The 15,621-nt window shown below is 41.5% G+C and overlaps 1 protein-coding gene across 33 annotated transcripts in view; it reads right to left on the bottom strand.

The window, feature by feature from the left end:
- PARD3 (par-3 family cell polarity regulator) overlaps positions 1-15,621 on the bottom strand; it is a 678,698-nt gene that overhangs the window by 216,566 nt on the left and 446,511 nt on the right. For all 33 annotated transcript variants that reach the window (XR_002892687.3, XM_055087799.1, XM_055087804.1 and 30 more), the window contains one exon: positions 5,042-5,273. Coding sequence is in view for 32 of the 33 variants with exons in the window: in XM_055087799.1 (XP_054943774.1) it covers positions 5,042-5,273 (232 nt within the window). In the remaining variant the exon portion in view is untranslated. The remainder of the gene's footprint in view (positions 1-5,041; positions 5,274-15,621) is intronic.

Consider the following 15,621-nt stretch of genomic DNA (forward strand, 5'->3'; position numbering starts at 1 on the left):
TGTTCCCCTACCTGCCTGTGTCCCCAGCTGCCATGTCGCACAACAAAACCAACCCGGTACATCGCGCACTCTCAAAGCGCCCATCCTCGCGCCCGATGGGTGTGGGCGGGTGAGTTCTGAATACACCAGCAGTGAGAACTCTGGTTTTCCACTGTGAAAACGGGCCAAGAAAAGAGAGGAAAAAACACTTCTCTGCCTTGTCAAGCAGTAAACCCCCAAGCTTGACACCAAGAACAGAAAGTCCCAAAGCGATTATCGTGGGTGTTACGAAACCATCAAAACTGCTGATGTCGTAAACAAAATCTGTCAACAGCCACTAAGAATTCGTTGAAAGTAAATTTATTGTTTGTTTAAAAAACAAAACAAAAACAAAGAACAGAACTGTGCAATATGTGCTTCTCAAGACATTTGGACTCTCGTTTGTTGCTCATCTCTTCTCGGGCTTCAGTTTGGCCAGGCTAAACGAGAAACACGGTACAGACACACGGTTAGTGAGCGCAGGTAAGGGAGGCAACCGAGACGCGTGTTTGTTATTCTCTCAAAAGCCTGCAGGGTGCGAGCCAAACTATGACATCGAGTTTTAAAATCTGATCGTGTTCGCTGCGTTCTGAAGACGACCATATTCCACAAAGGGAAAGACAGCCGTATATCTGATTTCAACCAAACAAGCTTTCAAACTAAATTATCCTTTTCCTCGTACAGAACTGAATAAAACCATGCTGTAGGGACCCAGGGAATCATTTTCAACGTAACTGGAAGATTCAGTTTTAACGGTAACAGTGCAACATGGCTCTTGCTTTAGTGGTCCAGGGGGCGACAGGCCCTCGGCCATCATGTGTCACAGCACCACACAAAGCACCTGAGGCGTGAGTGGGGTCACGTCCAGGAACCTTCCGTCTCAGAGGGCAGGCAATTCCATGATATTCAAAAGAAAACGATCCTCATTTTTCAGGCAAAGTAGCATCGAATTACACTTATTCAAGGGTTGAAAAAAAAGGGGAATACATAATTTTAAATGCTTAATGTCTGAGAATATTGTCCTAAATAAGGGAGTTTATTATCTTGTTGATTATTTCATTTTGGAGATGGAAACTCACACAAAAACACGCTGCTTAACAATGCTATTGCCTTCCTTTAAAAACGGATGCCTTTCAAACATTAAACAACAGATCTCTCTCCTTCTAAAGCACGGACTCAGTTCCCTCTTTCGTGACAATTTCATACAATTGCAGAATTCTCAGAAATATTTTATAGTATTAAATGTGAATAGCCATGCATCCGAGAATCAGACATATACAAAGCCTCCACATTTCAGACCCTCACCCTGCCCTGCACTTTTCACACAGAACGATCACATCAACAAAGTCAAGTTTACCTTTTTAGTAGAGAAACTCAGCCTTGTCAGATCCAAAGCCGTTTCAATTAAGGCAATGGGAGTGCCTTAGGGGCAAAAGAAGACATAGTACATACAAGTAGAAATCCCTACAAACACGGGACACTTCACATTTGTCATTTGATTCCTTGTAGATTTAAATTTGTGATTTAAAACTTGCATTAAGGCAGCTTTTGCACTTCATATACTCCATAATTTATAAACAGAGGAGTGATTCATGTGACTCCCAACATTCTTTCTTAGAGCTGTTTATCAATAATTAAATTGTTTTTGTGACTACCATTCAGTGCACGAAGTAGAAAACCAGGTCGTCTGTATAGACCAACGAATAAAAATACCGACTCAAGGTGCCGTGGTTTCCTCTGGTACAGTTTTCGAGATATGGTACATCTATGTGGCCCTCATCAAATGTAAACAGAATCACAGAGAGCTTACAGGGGTGGGAATAGAGTGTGTGTGCTTTGGGGTCAAGGGGAGGGACACGGTGGGGAGCAGAGCCTGTGAGCCTGTTTTTTGAAGGAAACCATATTATTATTCCCTCAAAAGACTAAAGGGAAAAAGCTTACATGCCTCAAAAGCTAGACTCCCAACATCTAATGCCCCTTACCCTTACCTTCTTCTTTCTGTTATAACTGAACCAAAAAACAGAAACAAATCATAACAACACCCCCCAGCACACACACACACACACACACACACACACACACACACAGACCCCTGCTTTGTACTTCGGCCTATGTTGGGCAGCTATACTTGAATCTTCTTACAAAGTGCTCTAAGAAATTATAGGCACATACACGTTTTGATTAAGGTATTTTAAAGCAACACTGCTAAGGGAATCACATCCTATTCTCCTCAAAAGAACAAAGAGGAAGGAAGAGACTAATTTTTAAATCTTACTATATTCCCCTCTGTTAATTAAAAAAAAAAAAAAAAGAAACATAAAAGAATCAACCTGCAAGTCTATTAGTCTCAAATAATTAGATCCAGTAGGTACGGAAGGTGGTAAAAAAGGTTTTGAAAAGTCTAACAATGCTTTAAGAGTCTTCTCAAATACTAAGGACATTTCATAATGCTGTGAAGGAGTTAGAGGCAATAGACAACCAAACAAAAAGCTTCTGTTAGTCTAATAAAGGATTCTCAACTTCTTTTCAAGGAGGAATATTCAGCAAGCTTCAACCGTTTCCCAAAGGGAAACCAGAGAGAAGACGGCCACGTTCAAGGCAACTAGACAAGATACTGCAACCTGTTAGGATATCTTTGCATTCTCCATGTGGTGGTATGTGGCTCTCCTGGAAGAAAAAGCCCTGTTTTGTGGAATTCATACACTTCCTGGGGTATAAGTACCCCCAACACGGCTCATTTTAAGCTACCAGGCGTGTGGTATCAGCACCGTGCCAATACAGTGGGCGTAAATAACCTCAAAAGCAGAGATCATAGTGAAATGTAATAAAATAACTAGGAAGTGATGAGTTTTGAGTTATTCATTACCTCTGATTTTTATAGAACTTATCTAATTTTTCATAATGGCTGCGTTTAACAATCAATTGGCAAAATTTGTAAAAATTGAGCAATTGACCCTCACAAGCCAACATGGGCTGACTCCAGCAAATTGGTCCCAGAAAAGTGTGGACACCCATGATTTTCTCAGTAGCCATTCTTAAACACTGGGAGACTGTGAGCTCCGTTTTTGGAAAATACCTTCAGCCCCTGCACTTAAACACAGAAGTTGATTTTTAAGAATACTCAGGCCTTTGAAGTTACAAATGGGTCAACTTCTTTATCACAAAGCTGGCTTTCACTACGTGTTAGAGGTATAATCTGTAGAATTTGATCTAGAGAAAACATCATACAGTGTTTTACAGAACTTTTAGTAAAAACGGGGCTGGGTTGGGTTGCATTCAGGGTCCCTTTGAAACAATATATATTTCCCCGTGGTCCCCAAACTCACCACTCCTCGGGCCCCAAAAAGAAAACTCTACCATAAAGCCTCTCTTACTCTGGAGTCCCACGCTACAGAAAAAATAATGTATAATTAAAATAATGTATAATTTCTAAAATAATTATAAACAATCTAGAAGTTTGCTTACTTTTTTATTCAATGAGAAGAACAGAGCACTGAATCCATCAGATAAATGTTGGCCGATGAAGGAAACCTACAAGCCATTAGCCTTCAGGAAGAATTCAGTGGGGGGGTGGGAGGCGGGCACCTCGGAGCGAGACTGGGCTCCAGGCGGGATGTGTATATCCTAGGGGAGGTTTCCTCTTACTTCATATTCTCTGATTTAAAGAAAACAGGGGTGCAAATTCCCTCAATGTTAATTGATAGACAACAGCTTTATTTCTGTGCATTATGTAGGTGCCTGATTACGAGCTGTCAGTTTGCATATATATAGAGTGAGAAGCCCTCTGCCTAACACAGAAACTGAAATAAAGTGGCAGTTAGCTCAACTCCATCCGTAAGTGTTCCTGGACACGGAATATAATGATGAAAGATGATCTGACTGCAAATGCATTCAGGAGGAGCGGTATATAAACAAGAAAAACTCTGGTGTGAAAGGATGCAGATCCCGGTGTTCTGAAGCACTGAAGATGGAAATGCGACCGTATTTAAATTAAAGCTGATACTGCCAATGGGCCGGGCTCTGTGTGATCTGTGTCTGTAGTTTACTTATTCCATGCACTTGACTTAGCCAGACATCCACAGGACACATCTGTTATGGGTGTAGCCTGCAGGCTGGGCCTGAGTCCTCGCTTCATGGCCTTGACTCATCTATAACTCCCTGAGTTATTGAGGTCAACCTCAGGACCATAAATCAGGAAATTCTATGAAAATAAAAACGCTTGTTCACATTTTGCAATTAAAAAAAAGCTAAAAGGAAGGGATTCATAATGCAGGATAGCTACTTTTTGAAGAGTCAAGGGGCTATGCCATCTGTTTTCAATTTTAAACCATCATCTTGATATGTTTAGGGGTTTAATTTATGGAACAATCAAGCAATCTTTATATTTAACATTAAATACCTGAATATTATAAATCACCTCCGATGAACGTTTATGGGAGAGTTTCAGAGCAACTTCTGAACGACTTGTCACTTTTATTGTGCAGCCATGATTTGTAAAAAAATGATATGCTAAGTAATCCTACAGTATAATTTAGGGGCACAAAAACAGCTGTCAGGGAACAGACAGAGACTGCATTTAATGAAATCTTTACCGACTGAAGTAATAAGTATTACATTAATCAACACAGCTTAATTGAAGCTCTATTTGTAACATTTTTTTTTATTAGACTTGTTATTAATGAACCTTTATATGCTACCACTAACTTGGGCTCGATGTTCAACTTCAACAATGAACAATTGTTCACACGCACAAAAGAACAAACACGGCTGTGAGGGCCCTTTGTCTCCGGCCCTCCTTCCTCTCCACAGTTATTTACATGGTTGGCAAGATAGCATCTTTCAGGCTCTTTAAAAGGGTCTGAAGTAGTTCAAGTGCAATCCTTAAGAAAGTAAAAACACAGCAGCGAAGTCTGGGATCTAAAGAAGAATCTCCACTGACCTCAAAGACAAGGTCGTCAAAGCTGTGCCTGCACTGGCCTGGCACTCACACGGGGGCCGGCTGGCCCTGGCTGGCAGCACCTACCTGAACATGTCTCCCAGGCCCCTCAGCTTCCCCTTCTTGGCTTTCATCTTCTCCTTCTCCTTGTCTCTGTCCTTCTTCTTCTCTTTCCCCATTTTCTCCTTCCTGCGATCGGTCTTCTCGCCTCTCTCTTGGTTTCCATTCATCTGTCTCTCCAGAGAGTGGGAAGGCTGGTCGCTGGCTGTGGAGACAGACTCTCTCCCTGATCTTGAACTTTCTTCCGTGTCTTCTTCCACTTGGAAGGAAACAAACACATAAAAAAGATAAGGAACACAGGGAACCAAAGGGACAAAAATAAGGAGGCTGAAGTCGTGTGAGGGTCTTCTTTCCCACATTTCCAACTAGGTCTGCAAGGCTGTTTACTTCTGAGTAGAATTAGAATGAACGCGTGACTTAGAGTGAATGCGTGACTTAGAGTGAACGCGTGATGTGGATGATTACTATGCATGTGTGTACTCCTGCGTGAAGTTGATGGGCCAACAGTAAGAGAGTAACCGTAATAGTAATAGTAACAGTAACAGTAATCTGGCTCCTGGGCCGGATGGATTCTCTCGCGTTGATATAGAGCCTGTACTGCTGGGGGGATAAGCAAGCCCTCATCACACAGCCAAGCCCAAGGGTCCTGTGTACCACATTGGCGAAATGAAGACAAGCAGCCCCTCGCCAAGAGCTTCCTTTCCTCTTGGGTAAGGATGATGTAGCTCCACCCCAGCCCCTGATGAATTTGTTCAATTGCACCACTCCCTAGTAAGCACACCAATGTCAGCACAGGACTCCTTTCCTCAGCCTCCCAAATATGTGTGACCCTTTGTGATTTCTGCATAGAGAAGACTGGATCTTCACAGCCTGTCTAACTTTTCCTTATATTGTCATTAAAAGGCCAACATCATAAGCCAACGCTCCTATATGTTCTAATCCAAAATAATTTTGCATGTTGGTCGACACAATGGCAGGTGAACAGAGGTGGATGGAGACACGAAGGCATAAATCCACAGCCTCACACTCCTTTGAACTTTGCAGATAAAAGCTCTGCTTAGTGATAACGATGTTCCATCCTTTGAAGCAACACTTAGTAAGCATATGGTCCAAGTGCATACCCCCAACTTTTTGCATTTGAAAGAATGACAAGTAACTAGAGTAGGTTTCTACCTACAAAAGAACTTTCGGAATTTCTATATTAAGAAGCAATAGATGCACACATCAACAGCCATTCTCATAAACCTTTTTCCAGAATAGCTGCCTAAGCTGTTCTTACAAATATATTGATAATAAGAATTATTGGGGTTCCAGATTACCCCTTGAAACCTGAGGTCATTTTCCCCCTGCATCAACAAATAAAGTATGAATCAGTGTTTTTCTGCTTCTTCTAACAGAGAAATATATAAGACAGTTAGAAATCTTTCCCAAAGAACTGACCTCTAGATCAAATTAATATATCTTCAAATGAAATTCAGTCTTGCCTCCTCTCCACCAGCACTTGAGTTACCAACACACAAAATCAAGAGTATAATAAGACAAGTTAAAACAATCCTAGTGGGCTTCTCTGGTGGCACAGTGGTTGAGAGTCCGCCTGCCGATGCAGGGGACACGGGTTCGTGCCCCGGTCCAGGAAGATCCCACATGCCGCGGAGCGGCTGGGCCCATGAGCCATGGCCGCTGAGCCTGAGCGTGCGGAGTCTGCGCTCCGCAACGGGAGAGGCCACAACAGTGAGAGGCCCGAGTACCGCAAAAAAAAAAAAAAAAAAAAAAAAAACCAATCCTATTATCAATTTATTTACAAAACAGAAACAGACTCACAGACTTGGAAAACAAACTTATGGTTACCAAGGGGGAAAGGCAGGGGGAGGGATAAATCAGGCATTTGGGATTAACATACACACACTACTATATATAAAACAGCTAATCAGGGCTTCCCTGGTGGCGCAGTGGTTAAGAATCCACCTGCCAATGCAGGGGACATGGGTTCGAGCCCTGGCCCGGGAAGATCCCACATGCGTGGAGCAACGAAGCCCGTGCACCACAACTACTGAGCCTGAGCTCTTAGAGCCCGCAAGCCACAACTGCTGAGCCCACGTGCCACAACTACTGAAGCCTGTGCGCCTAGAGCCCGTGCTCCAACCGCAAAAAAAAAAAAAAAAAAAAAAAAAAACCAATCCTATTATCAATTTATTTACAAAACAGAAACAGACTCACAGACTTGGAAAACAAACTTATGGTTACCAAGGGGGAAAGGCAGGGGGAGGGATAAATCAGGCATTTGGGATTAACATACACACACTACTATATATAAAACAGCTAATCAGGGCTTCCCTGGTGGCGCAGTGGTTAAGAATCCACCTGCCAATGCAGGGGACATGGGTTCGAGCCCTGGCCCGGGAAGATCCCACATGCGTGGAGCAACGAAGCCCGTGCACCACAACTACTGAGCCTGAGCTCTTAGAGCCCGCAAGCCACAACTGCTGAGCCCACGTGCCACAACTACTGAAGCCTGTGCGCCTAGAGCCCGTGCTCCACAACGAGAGAAGCCAGCGCAATGAGAAGCCCGCGCACAGCTACGAAGAGTAGCCACTGCTTGCCGCAACTAGAGAAAGCCCACACACAGCAACGGAGACCCAACACACCCAAAAATAAATAAATAAATAAATTTATAAAATAAAATAAAATTAAAACAAAACAGATAATCAACAGGGAACACGGAACTCTGCTCAATACTCTGTAATAGCCTATATGGGAAAAGAATCTAAAAAAGAATGGATATATGTATAACCGAATCAACTTGCCATACACCTGAAACTAACACAACATTGTAAATCAACTATACTCTAATGTAAAATAAAAATTAAATTAAAAAAACAATCTTAGTATCTTTGTTCTGTTATTAAACCCTCACAGATCATAGAAGATGCTATCAAATGATGGCACAACCATAACCAAGTAATTCAGTTTTTTAAAAAGTGCCAATTATTTAACGTAATAACAGAAAAAGTGTAGAATTCTTGTTTTCACATCTGATTAAAAACACAAGCCAACATATTTCCCATCCCAGCAGGTCATGCCCTGGGTACAGCCAAAGAGTAAAAATACCACTGTGTCTAAATCCAGAAGATACTTTGGAGGTCATTTAGACCAACTTCTTCCATTTCTTGTGGAGGAAACAGAGAGATTTGGGGCCAGCACACCGCCAGTGTGGGGCTCGCTCTACTATTTTATTCTGGTACAATTGTACCTCAGCCAGACCTTCATGCATTCCTTTGATCAACTCTGTGATTGCTCAATTCCACGATTCATACAGCATGGATGTTGGTCATCTATCATCCAGTCACTCCACGGTCTGCCCAGAAGATCATTCCAGCAGCCAGCACTGCATCTCAAGGAACCCACTGTCAATGCTGTAGTCATTCAGCAGCGTGACTTGTAGCTGCTACTGAGGAAATCACTCCAGAAGCTCGATCAAATGTGCACAGGGACTCGAGGACCGGCTCCCAACCAGAGATGAGCAGAAAAGCTGGCCTCCCTCTGCACTGGAGTAGCTAACTGGAAGCCACTCTCCTCTTGCAAGAGACAAGGCAGCTTTTTAAAAAGTTGCTTCTTTCCCCCTCTGTCAGTTCATATGGAGAAGGAATTGTGCGGGTTGGTTAGAGAAAGCCAGTTAGTTACAGCTTTCTGATGGGCGTTGCTAGTGAAAATCCATAGCCTTACAAATAAATGCTGAGTTAAGGCTGTCATTTTTGTGTGGTGCACAGAGAGCAGGGAAAGACTCCTGGCCCAGGGGGCTTGCTGTGTAGCCTTTTCAAGGGGCGTTCCCCAAGAAAATGTAAATATAGCTTATGCAGGGTTGGAGCATCTTGTCTGAAAACACCCTTGAACTTGGCTGTGCTCTAACTGATGGTAAACCCTGGCTTCCACATTATGGGAAATGGGTGTGGCCTCAACTCTGAGGTAATGGACCAAATCAGGATAAAACAGTTCTCAAAAGTTCCCGGGAACTACAAAACCTAGGTGTGTCTATTGGTACACTCAAGTTAGATAAATGGATGCTGGTGATTATTCTAAAAGTCTCGCAGACAAAACTCCTTTTACCTATCTGTCCATAGCGCTCTGTACAAACTTTTATTATTGCACTTCTCATATGATACGATCACAGGTCCGTTTCCCATTCCCCTAAACTTCTAAAATGAGGACTTCTGAGCAGACAGCGGCTGCCCGTAAATGGCTGTTTAACTGGAAGACTACTGGTGAGCCTGACTCGTGACTTTATCCCAACCAGACAAACTTTCATCCAACCTCTGCACATCACCATCCTCTAGCTTCAGAACAATGTCTACGCTCCCCTAATGAAGCCTGACAACACACGCCACACCCCGGGAACAGAATCCCCAGGAAGGCCACTGTGCTTGGTTAAGCTCTCATCGGTTTCTGGTAGAGTTTTATGTTATTATTGTTTGTGCTCTACGTATTATCCAGTGGCTTGCCTGGCCCCCTACAACGTCTGAAACTATAAACAAAAAAAACGAGCTCAATACATGTAAAAGACTTCGTCTTCCACAGGGACCATTATCATAAATCATGAATGGAAAGATCAGTAGCGATTCTGCTAGTTTTCTCCCTAATCGTTTTGGGAGAAGCACATGGGACATATGTCTGCTCTTGGCTCCGTCACAGAATAAAAGCAGCGCCTTCACAACGAACTATATGCTGAAGTCACATTTGTTGCCAAGTCCTTTCATATTCACAATAATTTCCTGGTGTATGTAATACAACTTATTTTCTAAACTGGGTGAAACAGAGAAAATTAGTATTAAGTCGTTTATTAACTTCAGGTTTTGTAAGCTCATTTTATAAAATCAAAACTCCTCGCTCAGTTTCCTGCCCCAAGCAAGTGGACTGTTTTACAATCATACCTGCACATTTGAGAATTCTTTATGCTTATTCTGAACATTCTGATTTAGATAATACACTGTCACAGAAACTCTTCTGGGGCTGTACTGATGTAACTAATCCCTTTGAATGCCAACTAATTAAAAATATTTAGCAATATGTGCCTTCATATGCATAAACATAAGATGTTCTTTTAGAGTATTACATTGTGTATGCTTCAAACGCTAAAATTATTTGATAGAGAAAAATAAGAATCTCACTTTACCCCATCCCTATGCAGAATTACTGTGGTTTTTAAAAGCTTAAGTAAATTGGTCACACGTGCTTAATTTTTTTTTTTAATGTATGTATTCAAGGTCACTGATAGTCAGATTTTGTTTTCAGTTTTAAAACCAGTCTTTGTACATTTAACACTAGCTTTATAATAAGGTACATAAAATATTTTTATTCTCTTAAACTACAAAAGATATTCAGATAAACAAATTTTTCAAGTAAGAAAAGTACTGGTAATATGTCACCCGTAAATGGCTTGATCTATTGCGTTCATACAATAAATTACAATGCACGGACTAATCATAAGCCTACATTTAGGTAACTGACTATTTTAAATGCTATATAAATTTTACGTTGTTTTCTCTTTAATTTTGCTCTTTGCAGATTGTTTGCTTTCCTTCTGCAGATAGTCTGCACAAAGAAAGATGATTACCTCCTTCCAAACAAACGGAAACTTCTATTTTTGACTAACATTTCTGCGCTACGCACTGCACTATCAGCTACTTTCCCATGTGATTACCTACAAAAACAGATACTTTCAAGTTTCTCTTTTTAGAGAAGGTATAACGTGAAGTTGCTTATTTTTCTTTCAGGCAGCACATTCCATAATTAAGACATACCTAATTACCATGTTTTCAACAGATGCAAATACAGCTCAATTAAAATTCTAGTCCATGCGACAAATTCAGCTACTCAGTTCTGCAAGATATCACGTTAGGACTGGGTCACCAAGAAGTTTGGAAAAGACTGAGCACATACACGGTAATGATTATGGAGAAAATGACCTTAGGCGTCGATTGAACCTCAAAGTTCTGTAGCTTCTGCCATAAATAAACACTTCGATCTGGTCATCACACACATTTCATTGTCAACAGTTGACTCTAAGCCACATGGTCTTTTTTTTCCATTGAGAAGCAATACTACTGTTGCGACTGTCATGATCTCCACTGCTTGCTTATCCCAAATCCATTTCTTCTTCCTAATGAACTCTGATTGTGTTCAGGAATGCAACCCAGCTTCAGGGGGTGAATTCACTACTAAATTTACACCAACCTATGGGCCCCTACCCCTGTCGATTTATTAGTCCAATGTTATTAGTCCAAGAATGGCCCCATCACCCCGAATGGACATACTCCATGTGTGGGGAGATGGCTCACTCCCTTCATTTGGATGTGATCAGGAAAGCACGAGGCCTCTGAGCCCTGCAGTTACCCCCTGGAGAAGCTGACTTGTGGACAGTGTGGCAGAAGGGTCAGAAGGATGGCGGGGCTTTGGTAACACCGTTAGGCTGTGGAATCAATAATCCTGGAAGCTACCCAACTCTTGAACCAGCTACGTAGGACAATGTATTTCCTCATGGTTTGAGCTGGTCTGAGCTGGGTTTTCTACTAAATGCAGCGGAAAGCATCCTAATAGGTACATTATATAAATCAAACTTTAGAGCAGCTGTGGAACACCCACAGCACTATTTATCACAAGTGTAAGATTTAGCAGTTAATGTCACTCTAGGCAGCTTTGACAATTTTACTAGAATTATTTGTTCAGACTTGTTACTAGTGTTAAAGGAATTGGTACAAACATCCAGAGAAATACAAAACAGAGAAATACGAAATGAAAATGACAGCATTACTTCTTATTTGCCAGTAAGCAAGGACTCTTCTCCGAGGGCGAAGCTCAAAGAAGTGTTATTAAATATTTGTTGAGTGGACTGAACAAATAGCCCATCGTATGAAAACCATCCTTTACTGCTCCTTGTTTAGAAAGAACTACTCTAGGAATTAGGAATATCTAATAATAGAAGCACATATTCTTGAGTAATTTCCAATTTCCTTTGGAAGACAAAGGATTAAACGTAATAATTGGACACAAGATTACGCAGTCTTCAGAATCTATCTTCTTAAAATTTAAAATGAGTGAGTTAAAATGAGACATTAGTAATTAGAAAATTTCACTAGACTTAGCAAATCCACTGACCACTACCAACTTCTATTGACTAATGTTAGGTAAAATACAATGCAATAAAAATAAATGAGGACTGAACTCCCAGGCACTGCAGATCCTGCATAGGATTTGAGAACATTTTATTATAAATATATATACATATATATTTTTATATATGTATACACATATTATTTTTGTTTCTTATTTTAGTTGAATATTTGACTTTGGAAAAGGAAGAAAAGATGTAAGAAATGAACAGCTAGTGACACAGATGGTATTGAATAATAGGATCTGCTTTTCTGGACCCTGACTTTTAACATTAGAATGATGAGTTTTTGGCAATGGAAAGACTTAGCTTTTTCAGAACATTTAAAAAAAAACACATACACACACAAAGCTGGCAAGAAGAATTAAGAAGCTTTTATACTAAAATGTGGGGTGGGAGTAACAACTGATATTATGAAGAACAGAGAACATGATGGTGAAAGGAGAAAAAGCCATGAAGGAAAGTGGGTGACATTTATCAGCAGGCTTAGAGAAGGGTTTTCAGCAACTGGAGGAGTGTTCAAATAGATGATTCCTAAAACCCACTCTTCTAAAATTAGATTTATTTCATTAAAAAAAAAAAAAAGCCAACCTCTTAGTTTACATTGGGGTAAGGAGTAGAGAGAAAAACAATAAAACCACACTTCCAAAGAGTTTAAGACTTATTATCAAAAGCCATTCTTTACTTCTACTTCCCAGTCTAAAGTTTTCTTTAATGCACCCCTCCAAACAAACAGGTAAAATGTTCCTGAAGATCTTGGTAGAATGCCACCTCCGCTATCCCCCCTGCCCAGGAGAATGCTGCAGAACCAATACAATGAGGGTGAGACCCTCCATTTTCTGAACGCTTGCAAATTTGCTTTCAGTGTATAATTGATTTTCACATACAAATGATGGTCCACAATAGACACTGTTTCCTGTGCACAGGGGACAATGTATAAAGAAGCTGAACACTTTCCTTTCAACAGACCCAATGGACTGGCTATACAATGAAAATGGCAGCACTCATAACCCTGCTGTTGGAATTGCCACTAAGAATTTTATTTTTATCAAGGACTGAATTGGTGTCAAATGTATATTTTAACAATATACAAAAAAATTACGGTGTCAAGGAAAGAGTGTCCAGGCCACTGCTCTGACTCTTTTGAGTGAAAAAACAAAAACAAAAATAAATAACAACATAAAAATGTGCAAATGTGATGAAACAGTGAATGGAGAGCAGTGCTCTGTTTTGCTATTTACTGAGAAATCAAAACAATTGTCCCCTAAAAGCCAGTGTTCTTAACTCCCACGCCCTACAATCCAAACTGGGAGATCCACAAAATTTCTTGATGTTAAAAACATATTTTATATTAAAAAGTCTCAGATGCATCTACATACAGATTTTTCTTGAGTTACGATGGGGTTACGGCCTGTTAAACCCAACATAAGTTGAAAATACCGTAAGTCAAAAATACACTGAATACACCTAACCTACCGAACATCATAGCTTAGCTTCGCCTACCTTAAATGTGCTCAGAACACTGACATTAGCCTAAGTTGGGCTCAGGCATGTAACACAGAGCCTAGGTTATAATAAAGTGTTGAATGCCTCCTGTAATTTAGTGAATACAGTACTGAAGGTGGAAACCAGAACAGCTGTCAGCGTATCGGTGGTTTCCCCTTGTGATCACGTGGCTGACTGGGAGCTGCGGCTGCTGCCAGTGCCCAGCCTCTCCACAGAGGATCAGCATATCACCTGCCCTGGCAAAAATCCAAGTTCAAAGTTAGATGCACGGTTTCCAGGGAATGCACATCACTTTCGAACCATCGTAAAGTCCAAAAATCCTAAGCGGAACCATTGTAAATCGGGGAGCGTCCATACCCAGCTGGGGCCTCAGAAAGTCAAAGGAAAACTAGACTGCTTGGGAAAAAGTGTCTTGAAGAAGGGAGAGGACAGTCCAACGTACACAAGAGGGTAGGGGACAGTCAGGGCAGTGAGAAGATAAGCCTCACAGACAGTGCACGGTCTGGGTGAGAACGCACACGGGAGCTTGAAGGGCTGGGAGGACGGTGTGATCCCAGAGCTTACGCAGCCAATGTAGAGACAGTCGGACCAGTAAGGAGATCCTAATGGTAACCTCAGATATTAAAAAATGCAGATTGGGGCTAGACTGGGCAGAAGGAGAGAAATTAGGAAATTTCATGGGGGAAAAAATAAGAAACCTCGGTAATGGAGTGATTACACAGTGAGATGATGATTCTAAGTTTCTGAGCCTGGAGGTACTAACGAGCAAAATCACATCATCATCATCCATCTTTACATGTGAGACGCTAAGCATGTAAACGCAGTCCCTCCCTTTCCTCTGGCTTTGCCAAGCATCATTACTCACCTGGAGTCTTGCATTATGATCACAGAACCAGTCTTGCCACCAACACTGCTACTTACCATCCCATCCCCAATAAGCCATCCCGTACAGCCCTAACAAGCATATTCCTTTACTTGAAATTCTTCAAATGCTCTTTAAGGTCCTTAGTATGAACAAAAATAATTTAAACGAGGCTGTCTGTGATGTGTCCTCTGACTATGTCTTAAACCTCACCCCTCACCACGCCCTCACCCGTGCATACATGAACCTTAATAGGATGATGGTGGTCCAGAGGTGGTCCCGGCTCCCTGCGTTTCCTACGCACCCACTGAAGACCACTCAAGCCATGTTACTCATCTAAAACAATACCTCTTCTGGGAAGCCTTCTCCCTACGATCTCCCACCCCACTCAACTTCCACATGGGCTGCACTGCAACGGCCCTTAACCATTAACCACACTGCTTCCCAAGTGTCAGTTTATCCACTGGGTTGGACCACCGCCAGCCCCTCAGGAGCTCAGAGCTTAAATATCAGATTTTAGGTACTACAACTCATTCATACTCTATAGCAGTTTCAGTGTAATGGCTTTTCCCACTCAGAAGTTTGTTTAATACTCTAGAAAACTCACAGGACTGCAAATCAGAAGGCATGCATTCTATGATTTTGTTCCTAAGTACGATCTTGGTCATCTCTTTACATACTTTTTCCTTATCAAAAAAATGCTTAAAAGGAGGATTCTATAATTCAAACACTTCAGATGTGACTTTTCATCATACTTTCAGCTTAACTTACTTTTCACCTAGAAAAAGAAATGTAAGGAATAGATAGCTTCAGCTATTTCACATGCTTACACCTCTACTGCATTCAGAAATTTCCTAAAATTAATCAAAGCTCCTTTTCTTAAACTGCAAGTGATACTTAAGTATACCAGTTGGCATAAGAGGATAAGACAGGTTATTCTTTTTTTTTTTTTTTTTTTGCTGTATGCGGGCCTCTCACCGTTGTGGCCTCTCCCGCTGCGGAGCACAGGCTCCGGACGCGCAGGCTCAGCGGCCATGGCTCACGGGCCCAGCCGCTCCGCGGCACGTGGGATCTTCC

The sequence above is a fragment of the Physeter macrocephalus genome, chromosome 11, assembly GCF_002837175.3.
Source record: "Physeter macrocephalus isolate SW-GA chromosome 11, ASM283717v5, whole genome shotgun sequence".
Taxonomy (NCBI): Eukaryota; Metazoa; Chordata; class Mammalia; order Artiodactyla; family Physeteridae; genus Physeter; species Physeter macrocephalus.